The sequence below is a fragment of the Ornithorhynchus anatinus genome, chromosome X1, assembly GCF_004115215.2.
Source record: "Ornithorhynchus anatinus isolate Pmale09 chromosome X1, mOrnAna1.pri.v4, whole genome shotgun sequence".
Taxonomy (NCBI): domain Eukaryota; kingdom Metazoa; phylum Chordata; class Mammalia; order Monotremata; family Ornithorhynchidae; genus Ornithorhynchus; species Ornithorhynchus anatinus.
The window spans coordinates 31,266,206-31,283,445 of NC_041749.1; the positions used below are offsets into that span (position 1 = coordinate 31,266,206).

The 17,240-nt window shown below is 42.7% G+C and overlaps 1 protein-coding gene across 1 annotated transcript; it reads right to left on the reverse strand.

The window, feature by feature from the left end:
* Positions 1 to 652: 652 nt before the first annotated feature.
* On the reverse strand, positions 653 to 16,912 carry MFAP3 (microfibril associated protein 3). The gene is made up of 3 exons (XM_029051539.2): positions 16,842 to 16,912; positions 6,611 to 7,100; positions 653 to 3,938 (listed from the first exon to the last, which is right to left on the reverse strand). The coding sequence occupies exons 2-3, from the start codon at positions 6,900 to 6,902 to the stop codon at positions 3,148 to 3,150; spliced, it is 1,083 nt and encodes a 360-aa protein (XP_028907372.1). The 5' UTR covers positions 6,903 to 7,100; positions 16,842 to 16,912; the 3' UTR covers positions 653 to 3,147.
* Positions 16,913 to 17,240: the final 328 nt, after the last annotated feature.

Sequence of the window (17,240 nt, forward strand, 5' to 3'; positions counted from 1 at the left end):
AAAATAGAAATTCTTTATGAATCTGAATCAGAACATATGGGTTTGTGGTTGCTGGAAAACTGGAGAGCATTTTAAGCTGTTACCTTTAAACAGTGTCATGGCCTAGGAGAAAGAGAATGGGCCTGGGAGTCAGAGGACCTGGGTCCTAATCCCATTTCTGCTTCTTGTCTGCTGTGTGATTTTGGGCCAGTCACTTAACTTTTCTGGGCCTCAGTTCCCTCATCTGCAAAATGGGGATTCATACCCGTTCTCCCTCTTATGTTCACTGTGAGCCCCAAATAGGACCTGATTATCTTGTATCTAGCTCAGCACTTAATACAGTGTTTGATACATAGCCATAATAATAAAAATAACAATAATAATCATTATGATTATTGAAGTAGAACAGGAACCTTCTTGCAATCATTTTAGGTCAAATATGCTCTATGCTTTTGTTGGCTAAGAATTAGACAGGGATGTTACTAGGCCTCACTTCAAAACATCAAAATTTAACAAAAGATGTTATTATGGTGGTTCAACAGATGTCTTGAGATAATCTGCAGTTTCCTAGGCTCCCTATTGCCATTGATTAAAAAAGGTGCCAGTCTATTCATCTTTACAGATAGGTGAACTGCTATTTACTTGATTTCAATGAGAAAAGCTGACAAAGATATTTTTTCTGAGAATTTATTCTGAAAATCTACCAGGTCATTTCATATGTGCAGTCTTCCAGTCAGAAAAGTCAAAATGCAATACAGAATATACAAAAACCATGACAAATACTTTGAAAGATATGATGTTGGTAACATGTAGCATTTTATAGTCAATAAAAAAAAAATCAGACAAGGGTATAAAGACGAGCAGAGTGATTGTCTGAAAACTGTAGTTTAACTTTAGGAGATTAGAAATGTTCCAAAAGTTCAAGTAGGGCTAATGTGAAACAATATTTACATAGATACTAAGAATATTAATGAGAAGAATTTCTTCCTGAAAACAGTCCTATGGACTAATTCTAGCTAAATGGTTATCTGTTTCTATAGGTTACTAACAGCATCACCACTCAACCACTTATTAATAAATCAATCTCCTGTGCTTCAAAATACTGTCATCCTTATACTCCTCAACATCTAGCTGTCCAGTATATACTTTAGTATGGACTATTTCATTTTAACATATTTGACTGTACAATATAGAAAAAAAACCCTTAAAAAACCTCAATATTAAAAGTAAAACTTCAAATTCCCATGGGCTACATTAACCTTCTGCCCTTCCCTATTTAAACACTTCCCTAACTGTTAAAATGCTTACGTTAAAACAATTTCAGGTAATGTTATCAAACTGTGAATTCTGAAATGATAAAATCCCAGTTTTTCTTGACTAAAGCCAATTTCTGGAGAGGTGAGAGGGTGGGGATGTTGGAGCCCAGAAATCTTTCTCTTCTAAAAGGAAGTGTCCCCAAAGCAGCAAAGGTGTTCTAGAATCTTGGAATTTTTAAAACTTTCCTCATGGCCCTGTAAACCAAAAGCCACCTTTGGCTATTTTTCCCTAGCTTTTGTTTGGTTCAGGTTTCCTCAGAACCAAGCCAGAGTGACTGCCTCTCACTGATCCCACCTATTTTACCTTTAATGCCATCAGACACAGGCATGGCCCAATTCAATTGTACCACTGAAGATGGACATGTTAATACAGATAATCCAGGACATAAGAATCCATCAAACTTTATCTGGTAATCCTTCGCATTCCTCCCCCCCACCATCTGAACCTTTATATTAAATCTCGTTGAAGTCTTCTTTTGAACATAATAGGATTTACTACTTCAGGTTACGTCTCAATAAGAAGTCAAACAACAGGATTGTGAAGTCCTAAAAAGTGTGCCTGCTGCCAAGTTGCTATAGTTGTACGGCACTATACTACCGGTACCGAAAGAAAGTAATCTTCATAATGTCTACGGGATTTACCAAGATGTCAACTGGAGACGAAATGCTGTTTGAACCATTCTTTCAAACGATTCAGCCATCAACACCAAATTACAAAAATCATGCTTTTTCTTCCTTTTGAGACAACTCTGAGTCAGATTTGTATACTATTTTCACCCACAAAAATAATGATTGCCATTATCTCTTTTCATTTAACCCTTCCCACTCTTCTGCCAAGCACACTGAACAAACACTTGGATTTTCCAAAGGCTGCCCTGCCGCCTCCCCCATAACCCCCTCCCCAGACCCCATGCAGCCCTGACTTACTCTCTCCCAAAGTCAAAAATAGAGTAAGCAGGCACTGACTTCAGCACCACATTTAAATTACAGAAAGCTGGAGGTTTCCTGTGGAGTTAAAACTGTTAAGAGATCACATACATCAAAGACACACCACAGCCATTTTGAGAGAGCATGGTTTATAGCAGTGTGTTTTGCCAAACTTGAAAACAATAGAAGCCCAGGTAATTTATCTGATCAACAATCTGATTTGATACTTAATAATGTAACACTGTTGCTTCTTATTCTAGAGATAGTGTAAAAACCATTCCCTAGGAAAAAATTATCAATTTACGGGTACCATTTAATAAATTATTACTTCAGTGAACTAAATGGTACAGATGAGAACTAAAGGCCTTTACCACATCCCAGAGTGGGGAGTTTTCTTATATGAAGAAATTCTTTTATAGAGAACTAGGCCCATTATGTTTTTAGAAGAATATAAAGACCAAAAATACAGAAGAGTCTCAGAAAGCCCTGCACATAGTTGAGCTATCCACATGACAAAATGGCTGAAAAAAGGCCCCCACACCTCTGGGCTACAAGATAACGGGTGTGGGCCGGGGGTGGGGGGGGTGGGGGTGGGGGCTAAATCCCAGGACAGGACAAAGTCTTAATTTATGCCATTTATGCCCCTTCCCTTCAAGGACCAAAAGATCCACTGTTTGAGGTTTGATACTTTATCGGAATGTGTTCAAGATTTCGACTGGATAAAGTTGATGCTTACAACTTGAACAAAACTAAGATAATTAAAATAAGAAAAAACTGCCCCTCACCCTGGTAGTTCGAGCAATTTATGTCCTGATCTTCCACTAAGGGCCAAAAAAAAAAAATCAGTGTTTTTGCTCCACAAATTTTATTTTCTGCTAAAGACCGTTGAATTATCTAAGAAAACTTTACCTAGAGACAGAATGGATCAGACACAAATTTCATTTGCCCCATCTCTGCGGACTGAACTGAGTTCAGCAGATGCAACGTCTTCGGAAGGACTGAGGAGGCAGCTATCCTGGGAATCTGTGTCGATGTTCTGAGTTTCTGACTGAAGGTGGACCGAGACCTGAACGGCTATCTCTTGGCCATGCTCGTTCAGGGAACCATCATCTGAATCTCCTCCGGGTGAATTACTTCGCCCAATCTCTGGATTGATGACATAGATACCGTTCTGGGCCCCGAGGGCGGGTCTTTCTTTAATCCTCTCTCCCAACTGGTCAGGATCATCCACGCGCACCGCCTCAAACATCTCTTCCACAAATGCCCTGCAGTTGAGGATGAGGGGTGGGAGAGGAACGCTTCTTGCCAGCTCCTCGATGTACCGGGCAAACTCCATCGTCTTGAATTGGGTTACTTTGGCCAACTCTAGGGTTTTGGCTGATGTGATGATGGGAATGCGTTTGGCGATCTCAAAGGCCTTCTGGAGCTTCTCGGCACCTTCTGTCCTGAAGAACTCGTTGATGGCCTTCTCTGTTTTGCGGAGGTGACTGCTCATCATGCACAGTCGGGTAATATTCAAGATGAGGGTGATGGTGAAGGCAATCAAGCAAACAATCATATAGTAGATGCTCATGTCTCCTGAGGTGAAGATCACTCGGAGGGTGACAGAGTAAGAGGCGTGAGTCGGAGTAGTGACTAAACATGTGTAAAGCCCACGGTCATCAAAGGTAATGCCGGTGATGTTCAGGGTGTTATTGGAGATCAGCCATTTTCCTCCTAATAATCCCATGGGAATCAAAGGAAAGCACAATCAATGAAAGTCCCAGATCACCAAATATACTTATTTCTTTAACACGACATTCCATGTATCTACAGCCCGAAAAGCTTACATTTCATCCTATCTCCCTGGCTGAAGCCACAAAATTAGCATGCAATAACGGGTGCAAGACCTGAGAGGTATCAGCCGAGGTCTAGAAGAAATCAGGCTGCAGGCAAGAAAGAATTTAAATAAAAAGTGACTATCTGTTGCTCAGTGATTACAAACTTTTAAATTACTGATGTCATAAAATACATTATTTTTATCACACTGAAACAAAGCATCCTTATATTGAAAAAAAATCTCTCTAAAGTTGTGTGGGTATTTGCTTTGTCTATTTAATAAGTTGAGGAAAGCACACTATGGGGACTTAACTTGTTTTTCTAAAGAGGTTTTGATTTGATTGAAGCCCAAACAAATAATCTGTCCAAACGTTAGTGTGAAGAAGTGGTTTAAACAGGGATTAGAACAAAGGACCCTCTAGGATCAAAGGGTTTTAGCTTCAGCTCTCAAACCCTGTCTCCTTATCAATTTTTATCTATAAAAAACACTTGTTGACTGTTCTATCATGTCTACAAGTGCTAATATGGAAAACCAGCCAATTGTTTCTATGAATAACCCTATCATACCACATTCCTATTCTAAGTTATTTTTAATGTGGATGTCTAACTTTCACAAAGCAATTTTTAACTCTCTTTACATCCTTTTATTCTAAGAACTGTGCCTTGATTCTACTTGTAAACCAAACTCACTAAAATAACACCAGTTTTATGTAGTGAATAGATGAGCAGTTGTCAGTTGCTACACTGTGAATATCATTTAAGAAAATTTTTTTCATTCAATTTTGACTTCTTTAGGGGAAGGACTATGGACACTCAATTTTCAATTAATGCCTATATTAGTAATGTTATAATTAAAGCTGTCAGAATTAAGTCTATACTTCTGTCACAGTTCCTAATAAAAACTCAAGATTTTGGAACCTCATGCCAAATGGATAAATGAATAGTTCTTCGCTTGGGTTGCCAAAAATAGGTTAGAAAAACTCTACTGCCATTATTAAATATATTTAGGTAGATGATAGTGTTTCCAATGAAAGCTGAGGAAAAAAAATAGCAATATTTGATAAATGTGGGATATCCTGTGGCTGAGGAAGGGGAAGAGAGCTGAGGCTATAATCTAAATAATTCGGGAAAATAAAATAATCCTGATTAAAATTACTTCAGGGGGACCCTCTAGATCATCCAAGCAAGCGGTATACTTTACACTGATCACACTCCTGGGGCGATTACATCTCATGTCACTTTACTTTCTCCATGTAGACAGTGTTAGAACGAGCAGAAGAGACTGCCTAGACTAACTGCCTTTGTGGTTTCCAGTGCTCGAGTTAGCACATAATCGAATCCAGTATTTCCATTATAAATAAGTTGTGTGACTTTAAAAACATAGAAGAGACAAAATTGCAGGAGGAAATATTTACTTTGGAGTTTCTGAGAGAATGTTAAATCAGAGAGAACTTGAAACCTCTGGTGTTATCTTACTTTCATCTTCCAGGTAAAGCTTCCCTAAAACAGGATCACCCAAAGGTGCCCACAGACAGCAATGCCCACCAGCCATTCCTGGAGGGGGTCTCCAAAACCTGCCCCAGCTCCAGCCACTTTCTGTGGCCTCAGTTTATCCAAGTCTTTGCCCATATCAGTTCTAAAATTGTCCTCTTGAAAATTGTGTCCACTCTTCTTCCTTTCCCCGGACATCCACTTGTCGAACTGTGTCTGCTGCTCTCTGGAAGCTGCTTAGTAGAGGGCCAGGTGAGGCACTGCAGCCTCAGAGGCCCTAATATGGAGATAATAGATATTTCCCATCTCCTGAGGAGATTAAAAATTGAGAGGCAGGGAAATGGTATGTAGATAAATGGTGCACTGGGACCAGCGGTACAGCTGGTGCCAAAGCTGAAAATCAACAGGTATTCATTAGCATCATTGATAGCATTTACTTAGCCCTTACTGTGTACGAAACACTGTACTCTCCCCCAGTTCCTGGGGTTTGTAGAGAAGGGGATGCAGGGAGGGGTGAGAGAGAGGTGTGTTGTCCCAGGAGTTAGGCCTGGGTGATGTACAGTATTTTTTTAATCTCAGCAATCAATCTTATTTACTAAATGCTTACTTAGTGCAGAGCACTGTACTAAGCTCTTAGGAGAGTATGATTCAACAGAGTTGGTATACAAGAACTGTGCCTTCACAAAGAAGAGATGAATTAACAGAGAAGTGTTGACCCTTGCCTCTGCTCCCAAGTGTTGGAATGTCTCTTTCTTAGAGAATCCCTGGACTCAGATTCCTCAATCCCCAGAGTAATATTTTGTTGCTCAATACCCTTACCATGATAGCATTTTGTTGTGGCTAATGTAAATTCTTCCTACTGCATTTTCTTTTGATCTAACCTCCAGAGATGGAGGCAATTTATTCTTTACATTTCTTCCTAAATCAGTCTTTTTTTTCCTGGCTAAATAATCACCATTCCTAGTTTTTACATTTCCCTGGCAGGTCCCGGCACAAACTTTCAATCAGTTTAATTCCCCCTAAGAAATGGGAGGAAAAATATCAATTAAGACAATTCCACCGGCTCTAGAAGAACTTACCATGTCCTTCCTGATCGAGATGCTGCCCTTTTGAATTGTACCACTGAATGTCTTTATATTGGTTGACCGTGAGAAGACATTCCATGACAGCACAAGTACCTTCTTTGGCTATGATAACGTCACTGGACTGAGAACTTGCTGAGACCTCAAGGCCCACAAACAATGATCTGTTGGGAGAATGGTACGGTGTCTCCAGGGCATCTGTCCTGTTATGGACTTCATTTTCCACGGCAAAAGCAACTGAGAAAACAGCATTCACTATCAAAGTGAAAAAGCAATAGGTTGGCTTCATGGGAAACTGGGGAAAGCTGGGTGGAATTCTTCTTTCATTTAATTTGTGGCAAATCTTGAAAGCTGACTGAAAAACCACAGAATGTACAATGAGTTCACAGTTGTAGATTTATTGAATGGCATTAGTTTTCCAGAAGAATATCTGGCCAAGTTCGCTTTTTCAAATCTTCAAAATCAATAGCGAAAATCAGCAACTGATCTAAAAAAGAGAAAGATTAAATTAATATAAGTTTAACAGTCCACAGCTTCAGAACCTAAGAACCTTATTTTTTTTTAACTAGAAAGTGATCTAGTGAAAACATTTAAAGGTGTAGTGGTAGACACATTAGATACTGGAAGTAGGAGGGGAAGAGACAGAAAGCAAGATCTCAGTGCAAGTGGAAAAAACTCTACAAATATTATCACTGAAAAGTCATTCCTGTCACATCTTGTCTTTTCCAGTCGGGCTTTTCAAAATCCAGAAGCAAAACAAACATTTTATTAGGGCGTTAAGAAAATGGACTAAATGTGATTGGTACATGTAAATTGTTGTTATTTTTTATGCTGCTGAGTCACGTCTGATCCATAGTGATGTCATGGACACATCTCTCCCAGAACGCCCCAACTCCATCGCTCTGGTAGTGTATCCATAGAGTTTTCTTGGTAAAAATATGGAAGCGGTTTACCATTGCCTCCTTCCACACAGTAAACCTGAGTGCCCGTTCTCAACTCTCTCCCATGTCGCTGCTGCCCAGAACAGGTGAGTTTTGACTTATAGCAGATTGCCTTCCACTCTCTAGCCACTGCCCAATGGCTAGGCCCCTGCTTGACTCTCCCTCCCGTAGTCGAGACTAGTAGAGTACTGGAAACTCTCCGGATGAGACCCTGCGAGGTGACATGTAAATTGCATTATAGAAAAACCAGACTCTAATACAAATTTTAGAATCCATGAAGGAGTTGGTTTGGTGTAGGGAAAGACTTTCAAAGCATCATGAAACTTTGTAATAGTGAATATTTCAGATGCAATAAATGTCCCCTGGAGTCCTTATTACTTCCAGGGTATTCGATTGTGACAAAAACCTTGTGATGGAGGGCCAAGGGCAAGCTAAAAAATTTAGCTTAATGAATCTTTTATTTCAAGCTCTACTTTTACCATCTGTTCTCTGGATACCAAATGTAAATTGTACTGTATTTCACAATTATGGCAATTCAGAGCAAAAGTTGAGTAATTTGAATGCACATATATTTTTGAGGGGAGTAAATACTGTAATGTGCATTCGAGATTAAGGGACTTTCGTTTTCAAATGCTACAAATCCCCTTTACATAAAGATATTAAATAGAGATTTTTTTCAACTTTTCTCATATTCATTAAATAAAATCCTGGTTGTACATATTCATTCATTCGATCATATTTATTGAGTGCTTACTGTGTGTCAAGCACTGTACTAAGCACTTGGGAGATACTTATAAACACTGTGGTGGAGTAAAATAGATTAAGATGGTAACTGAAATCTTACTACAGCAGAATCAATTAATCAATGGTACTTATTGAGAGCATACTGTGTACACAGCCCTGTACTAAGCACTTGGGAAAGTACAATACATTAGAGTCGGTAGACACAATCCCTCCCCACAAGGAGCTTGCAGTCCAGAGAGGGAGAAAAACATTAAAACAGATTTCAGAAACAGAGAATGTTAGGGAAAAAGGACATGCACATATATGCTGAGGGTAGGATGAAAATAAAGTGTTTAAGTGGGTAAAGAAGAAAATCAAAAGAAAGGGAAAGTTATCAGCCAACATTTTAAGGTTTACTGCTTTTGTCAGCCTGCAATAACAATACTGAGAGAAGCAGTTTGGCTCTGTGGAAAGAGCACGGGCTTTGGAGTCAGAGGTCATGGGTTCGAATCCCCGCTCGGCCACTTGTCAGCTGTGTGACTTTGGGCAAGTCACTTCACTTCTCGGTGCCTCAGTTACCTCATTTGTAAAATGGGGACTAAGACTGTGAGCCCTACGTGGGACAACCTGATGACCCTGTGTCTACCCCAGCGCTTAGAACAGTGCTTGGCACATAGTAAGCGCTTAACAAATACCAACATTATTATTATTAAAAATTCTGGTATTTGTTAAAAGATTATTATGTATCAAGCATTGCGGTAAGCACTGAGATAGGCACAAGACAAGCAGGTGCGATACACTCTCCGTCCTACATGGGGCCCATAATCTAAGGGATATGGTATTGAATCCCAATTTTGCAGATGAGGGAACTGAGGCACAGAAAAGTTAAGCAACTTGCCCAGGTCATATTTTAGAGAAGTGGCAGAGTCAAGATTGGAACACAGGTCCTCTGACTCCCAGGTCTGTGCTCTTTATGTTAGGCCAGGCTCCTTCTCTAATGCTCTATGATTAAACAGGGATGTAACTATCAATCAATTATATTTATGGAGTGCTTACTGTCAGTCACTTGCCTTTATGGAGCGCTTACTGTGCGCAGACCACTGTACTAAGCGCTTGGGAGAGTACAATACAACAATGTAACAGACATATTCCCTGTCCACAATGAACTTACGGTCTAATAATAATGGTGGTATTTGTTAAGCGCTTACTATGTGCAAAGCACTGTTTTAAGTGCTGGGGGGGATACAAGGTGACCAGGTTGTCCCATGTGGGGCTCACAATTTTAATCCCCATTTTACAGATGAGGGAACTGAGGCACAGAGAAGTTAAGTTACTTGCCCAAAGTCACCCAGCTGGTGAGCGGCAGAGCCGGGATTAGAACCCAAGACCTCTAACTCCCAAGCCCGAGCTCTTTCCACTGAGCCACGTTACTTCTCAGTCTAGAGGAGGAGATAGACATTAATATACATAAACAATTTACAGATATGTACGTAAGTGCTGTGGGTCTGGGGGGTGGAGTGGCGAATAAAGGGAGCAATAATAATAATAATGTTGGTATTTGTTAAGCGCTTACTATGTGCCGAGCACTGTTCTAAGCGCTGGGGTAGACACAGGGGAATCAGATTGTCCCACGTGGGGCTCACAGTCTCAATCCCCATTTTACAGATGAGGTAACTGAGGCACCGAGAAGTTAAGTGACTTGCCCAAAGTCACACAGCTGACAAGTGGCCGAGCGGGGATTCGAACCCATGACCGATGACTCCAAAGCCCGTGCTCTTTCCACTGAGCCACGCTGCTCAGGGTGACTCCAAAGAGAGTAGGAGAAGAAGAAATGAGGGCTGTGAGGGAAGGCCTAATGGAGGATGATATGTGCCTTCAAAAAGGCTTTGAAGGTGGGGAGAGTAACTTTCTAAAAATCAAGTGTTGATTTTCTTTTTTGTTGAACAAAACCTATGTGACTTGTAAATTCCCAGCCTTATATACTTCATGTTTTATGGCCAAATTAATTTTCAATTTAGGACAAGATGCTTAGAGTTGCGTCACTCTTTTAAAAAGATTAAGTTTCTCAAAGAAAGCATGTAGCTCCCACTGTTACAAAAGTTCTAAAATATTTTACAGTACAAGTCCTCACGATTACTCTCTCCTAAAATGCTGAAAGAATTCTTTGCAGTAAGAGTACAAATTCTTCATATTTGCAGTGTGGATGTATCATTATAAAAAAAGCGACACATGGATCATTGCATTTTTCCATTAAATTCCTCTAGGTCTGACATCCTAACTTCTTCACAGCATTTCACTTTCATAAAATGTTGATGGCATTACTGAGTGTTGGCAATGCTAAAAATTCCTAGTATTTAGGGATAGAATATTTATGTAAAACAGATGGTGAAACTGATGATTGATTTTATCTTTCAGTGTAGGAGGGGGTAGCTTACATATAAATTTTTCAAGAAACCATTAAACAAAAGAGGTGGCTACATAACAAAGAAGCAGGAGGGTGAAATTCCATAATCTCCAAATTACGCATTTAAAGCCTGTGAAACTCTTCCATGACTGCTATACTTTACGCAGAAGATAAGTACTATACGGGCCAACTTCGGGGTTACGGAAGAGGCAAGAACCTGATAGAAAAATATCTGGGAAAACGAATGGTTCTGCAAATCGAATTCTCCATTCCAGTTAATATGAGGAGCTCTACGGTATCTGATGGGCAATTCATTCATTCCATCGCATTTATTAAATGCTTACTGTGTGCAAAGCACCGTACTAAGCGCTTGGGAGAGCACAACACAACGATAACTACACAAGCTTCCCCTCCAGTCACATAATCAGAGTAGCCATATTTATTAAGCATCCAATGGATGCAAAACACTGTGCTAAGCGCTGGGAAAAAGACATCTTCAATTCTTAAAGGGTCATCCCTTGAATGCTGAAAACATCTGAGAAGCACCGCTCAACTTCAGGGCTCCCTTCAGCCTGCTACACAACCCCTACTTTCATTTTGTCACTCAATCGTATTTCTTGTGTGCTTACTGTGCGTAGAGCTCTATACTAAGTGCTTGGGAGAGTATGATATAACAATAAACACATTGCCCGCTCACGACGAGCTTATCGTCTAGAGGGGGAGACAGACATTGATATAAATAAATTACAGATAAGCTGTGGGGTTGCGGGGGGAATGAATAAAGGGAGCAAGTCAGGGCGACGCAGAAGGGAGTGGGAGAAGAGGAAAGGAGGGCCTAGTTAGGGAAAACCTCTTGGAGGAAATGTGACTTCGATAAGGCTTTGAAGCGGGGGAGAGTCGTCGATCAGATATGAGGAGGGAGGGCGTTCCAGGCCAGAGTCAAGATGAGAGCGAGAGTCTGGTGGCGAGATAGATGCGTCGGAGGTAGAGTGAGGAGGTTCGCACTAGAGGAGTGTAGTGTACTCTAACCCAAACTTCCACCCCGTCAATGAAGAAGCACGGTTTCCATATACGTTCAATGGGCAATATAAGAACACCTTCCTTTTTTTCCTTCTTTTGGTAAGGAGCAGGCTCTGAGGATGGGTACTTGAAGGGTAAAGGAAGTGGAAGTGAGGAGAGAAAGGGGAGGCAGGGGAACTGACAAAAGACCATGAAATGAGAACAATTATGATCCCCTGAGGAGGGAAGAAGTTACGCTGAATAATCGAGTGGTCACCTACAACTCCAAATAGCAGTCCTGATGTCAATTTTGCGCCTACATCTCCATGATCTATGCAGAACTCCGAAATAATAATGATAATAATAATGTTGACATTTGTTAAGCACTTACTATGTGCAAAGCACTGTTCTAAGCGCTGAAGAGGATACAAGGTGATCAGGTTGTCCCACGTGGGGTTCACAGCCTTAATCCCCATTTTTCAGATGAGGTAACTGAGGCATAGAGAAGTTAAGTGACTTACCCAAAGTCACACAGCTGACAAGTGGCGGAGCTAGGATTTTCCTGGAACCCGAAAGGGTCCCAACCCCCATCCCAGGAAAACCGCCTCCAGAGACTGAGTATTGTTCCATTCTCAAGGTTTGCTCAACATGTTATTCAATCATTCAATCGTATTTATTGAGTGCTTACTGCATGCAGAGCACTGTACTAAGCACTTGGGAGAGTACAACACAAGAATAAATAGACACATTACCTGTCCACAATGAGTTGACAGTCTAGAGGGGGAGACAATCGATATAAGTAATTTTCCAGAAGACTAAAAATTGGCCGGAAATGACTCTGATTTCTGAAAGCTATCGACTAATTGGAGTCAACACATTACTTCAATTGGGAAGCAGCGTGGCTCAGCGGAAAGAGCCCGGGCGTGCGAGTCGGAGGTCATGGGTTCGAGTCCCGGCTCTGCCACTTGCCAGCTGTGTGACCTTGGGCAAGTCACTTCACTTCTCTGTGCCTCAGTTCCCTCATCTGTAAAATGGGGATGAAGACTGTGAGCCCCACGTGGGACAACCTGATGACCCTGTATCTCCCCCAGCGCTTAGGACAGTGCTCGGCACATAGTGAGCGCTTAACAAATACCAACATTATTATTATTGTTCAATTCACGGCGGTTAGTTGTGGGAACATTTCAACGTCAAAAGACAATTATTACAACAGAGTTAAAAGGGAAGTCACAGCTATTTTATTGGCAAGCAGTAGCTGTGCTAACCTTAGTTAAGATGCAGGTTGCCCGTTCCGTAGAGTTTGCGATAATCTGGGGTCTTTATGTGAACGAAAGCAAAATGATTTAACTGTGTTTTCTCAGGTATGGCATTATGTAAGAGGGCGACCAGTGATAATCAAAATTTTCTCTACTGCTAGGAGAATGTAGGTTATTTTACCCTTGAGAGATTTTGAATATTGACTCAACTGCTGGAAAAGAACTGTAATCTCCAGCTGTCACTCAGTTTTCACCCCAGTTGTTTGCTGCTTCTGCCGACTTCGGGATGAAAATAAAAAGACGACTTTTCTTTCTGTTTCTAATCTCACTTGAAGTAAATAAGGAAGCAGCATGACTGATTTCCGTCCTGGTGGTTCGGCTACATAAAAACTTGGCTTGGTTAACAGCTATGATTAGCGACATAGTTTAAGAACGATTCCGTAGAGGAGAAATAACAGTTGCACAGATGGCATTGTTTCTGATTCCAATTACAATAGAATATTACTTAGTTGTCAAAACAATTAAATGGGTATTCTACTATATTTACTGGGTGTAAATGCATATTTTACTGAAAAGGGACAGTTTTAAAATGCAAAGGCTCCTCACTTTCCAGCAGTCAGAACGCCAAATTGGGATTCTGAACACGTAAGGAGGAAAAAGAGCATATTAAAAGTCTTCATTCTTTCAATCATTCAATTATTTATTGAAAGCTGTGTGCACAGCACTGTACTAAGCACTTGGAAAATACAATTCAAGTCTTGTTACATCTTCTCCAATACTCTTACAAAAGCAAATCCAAAATGGTTTTTCCTTAAGGCTAAATGTTAAGACAATAGGGTCTCTGGGACTAAAGAGCTATCATTTTCAAGTTTATTTTCTTAAATGTTTCTAATTCTAAAGATCTTCTGGATCCCAAACAATAACTGAATCAATGATGCTTATAAGAGGTATTGTAGACATTTGCGGTTGGAACTCTTAGATATTTTCCTAGTAAAGTGACAAAGTTATATCGCTATTATGGTAAGAAACATTTTTTGAGGTGTGCTTTTGTTCAAGTCAGCCTGTGGAAAGATTTTCAAGGAAATCCTTCTGAAAATGCACACAGATTATACTGTAAATTATTTTTCATATTGAAACAATTTAATATATATATTTTCAAGCTATTGATTATTTTTGATAGCCAAGTTAAAATTATTTTTAATACCAGCATTTTTTATACGGTACTTAAGTAGTGTGGCCTAGTCAATAGAAACCGGGCCTGGGAATCAGAAGGATCTGGGTTCTAATTTTGCCTCTGTCCCCATGTCTGCTGTGTGACCTTAGGCCATCCACTTAAATTCTCTGTGCCTCAGTGAATTTATCTGTAAAATCTGTAAGATTATGAACTCCACATGGGACAAGGACTGTTACCAACCCAATTTGACTGTAATAATAATGTTGGTATTTAAGTGCTTACTATGTACAGAGCACTGTGCTAAGCGCTGGGGGAGATACAGGGTAATCAGGTTGTCCCACGGGAGGCTCACAGTCTTCATCCCCATTTTACAGATAACTGAGGCACAGAGAAGTGAAGTGACTTGCCCACAGTCACACAGCCGACAAGTGGCAGAGCCGGGATTCGAACCCATGACCCCTGACTCCCAAGCCCGGGCTCTTTCCACTGAGCCACGCTGCAGTCCAAGTCGGCCGGAGCACGGGTAGAGAATCCCCATTTCACAGTTGGGGAAACTGAGGCACAGAGAAGTTAAGTGACACACAGGGCACACAGTAGGTAGCGGGGGAGCCGGGATTAGAACTCAGGTCTTTCTGATTCCGAAGCCCACGCTCTAGGTCCCGCTGCTCGTCCCCCTAGACTGTAAACCCGTCCCTGTAGGCTGCAAAGTCGTCATGGGCAGGGAATGACTGTTTTTTCTTGTGCAGGACTCTCCCAAGCGCTTAGCACAGTGCTCTGCACATAAGTAGGGCTCAACAAATAGGACTGAGGGAGTGAATCGAAGTGGAGGAGGAGGAGGAGGAGGAACAAAATAGGGGCAAAGATGGCCTTGGCACCTTCTCACGAGAAGCAGCCCGGTGGAGTGGCCAGAGCCTGGGAGTCAGAAGGTCCTGGGTTCTAATCCCAACCCCGCCACTTGCCTGCTGGGTGACCTTGGGCAAGTCGCTTCCCTTCTCTGCGCCTTGGTTCCCTCATCCGTAAAACGGGGATGGAGACCGGGAACCCCACTTTGGGGGAGGGAGAAGCAGTGTGGCTCAATGGAGAGAGCCCGGACTGGGGAGTCGGAGGTCATGGGTTCTAATCCCACCTCCGCCGCTTGTCGGCTGTGTGACTTTGGGCAAGTCACTTCACTTCTCTGGGCCTCAGTTACCTCCTCTGCAAAATGGGCATTCAGACATCAAAACGGGACAACCTGATCACCTTGTATCCTCCCCAGCGCTTAGAACAGTGCTCTGCACGTAGTAAGCGCTAAACAAAATGACATCATTATTAGAGAAGCAGCGTGGCTCAGTGGAAGGAGCTCGGGCTTAGGAGTCAAAGGTCGTGGGTTCTAATCTGTCTCTGCCACCTGTCAGCTGTGTGACTGTGGGCAAGTCACTTCACTTCTCGATGCCTCAGTTCCCTCATCTGTAAAATGGGGATGAAGACTGCGAGCCTCAGGGGGGACAAACGGGTTACCCTGTACCTCCCCCAGCGCTTAGAGCAGTGCTTGGCACATAGTAAGCGCTTAACAAATACCAACATTATTATTATTAGAGAGGCAGCGTGGCTCAGTGGAAAGAGCCCAGGCTGGGGAGTCGGAAGTCATGGGTTCGAATCCTGGCTCTGCCGCTTGTCAGCTGGGTGACTTTGGGCAAATCACTTCACCTCTCTGGGCCTCAGTTACCTCATCTGTACAATGGGGATGAAGACTGCGAGCCTCAAGTGGGTCAAACGGGTTACCCTGTACCTCCCCCAGCACTTAGAGCAGTGCTTGGCACATAGTAAGCGCTTAACAAATACCAACATTATTTTCATTAGAGAAGCTCAGTGGAAAGAGCCCGGGCTGGGGAGTCAGAGGTCATGGGTTTGACTCCCGGCTCTGCTGCCTGTCAGCTGGGTGACTTTGGGCAAGTCACTTCACTTCTCTGGGCCTCAGGGACCTCATCTGTAAAATGGGGCTGCAGACTGTGAGCCTCATGTGGGACCACCTGATGCCCCTGTCTCTCCCCCAGAGCTTAGAACAGTGCTCTTGCACCTAGCAAGCGCTTAACACTAACATTATTATTATTCACTGTGCCTCAGTGACCTCATCTGTAAAATGGGGATGAAGCCTGTGAGCCTCACGTGGGACCACCTGATGACCCTGAATCTCCCCCAGCGCTTAGAACAGTGCTCTTGCACCTAGCAAGCGCTTAACAAACACCAACATTATTATTATTCACTGTGCCTCAGTGACCTCATCTGGAAAATGGGGATGAAGCCTGTGAGCCTCACGTGGGACCACCTGATGACCCTGAATCTCCCCCAGCGCTTAGAACAGTGCTCTTGCACCTAGCAAGCGCTTAACAAACACCAACATGATTTGAACAACTACCTTCATTATTATTATTAGCGCCTATCTCCACCAGCGCACAGCAGAGTGCTTGGCACATAGTAAGCGCTGCACAAATGCCATTATTATGATTACTGCTACCCAACCCGATTTGCAGGCATTCATTCATTCAGTAGTATTTATTGAGCGCCTACTCTGTGCAGAGCACTGGACTAAGCGCTTGGAATGGATCAACTGGTAACCGAAGGCAATCCTTGCCCACCCCAGCGCTTGGCACACAGTGAGCGCTTCAGAAATGGCATCGTGATTACGATTAATTATTCCTCGGGCCGCTTTGGCTGCAGCTGCGGACGAGCCCGGGGGGAGGGAGGTACTGACCTGCCGCAGGCCGAGCTCCGGGCCGCTGCCGCTCCCTCACCCGGAAGTAAGGAAGACACCCGGCCGGAAGTGATCGTTCCCCGACTGGTCCCGGCTGGAAGACGGCAGACCGGAAGTGACCCTTCCCCGACCGGAAGACACCCGACCCCCCATTGGGTCCGACCAGGAAGACACCAGACCGGAAGTGATTGTTCCCCGACTGGTCCCGGCTGGAAGACGGCAGACCGGAAGTGAGCGTTCCCCGACCGGAAGACACCCGACCCCCCATTGGGTCCGACCAGGAAGACACCAGACCGGAAGTGATTGTTCCCCGACTGGTCCCGGCTGGAAGACGGCAGACCGGAAGTGAGCGTTCCCCGACCGGAAGACACCAGACCCCCCCCCCCCCCCCACGATTGG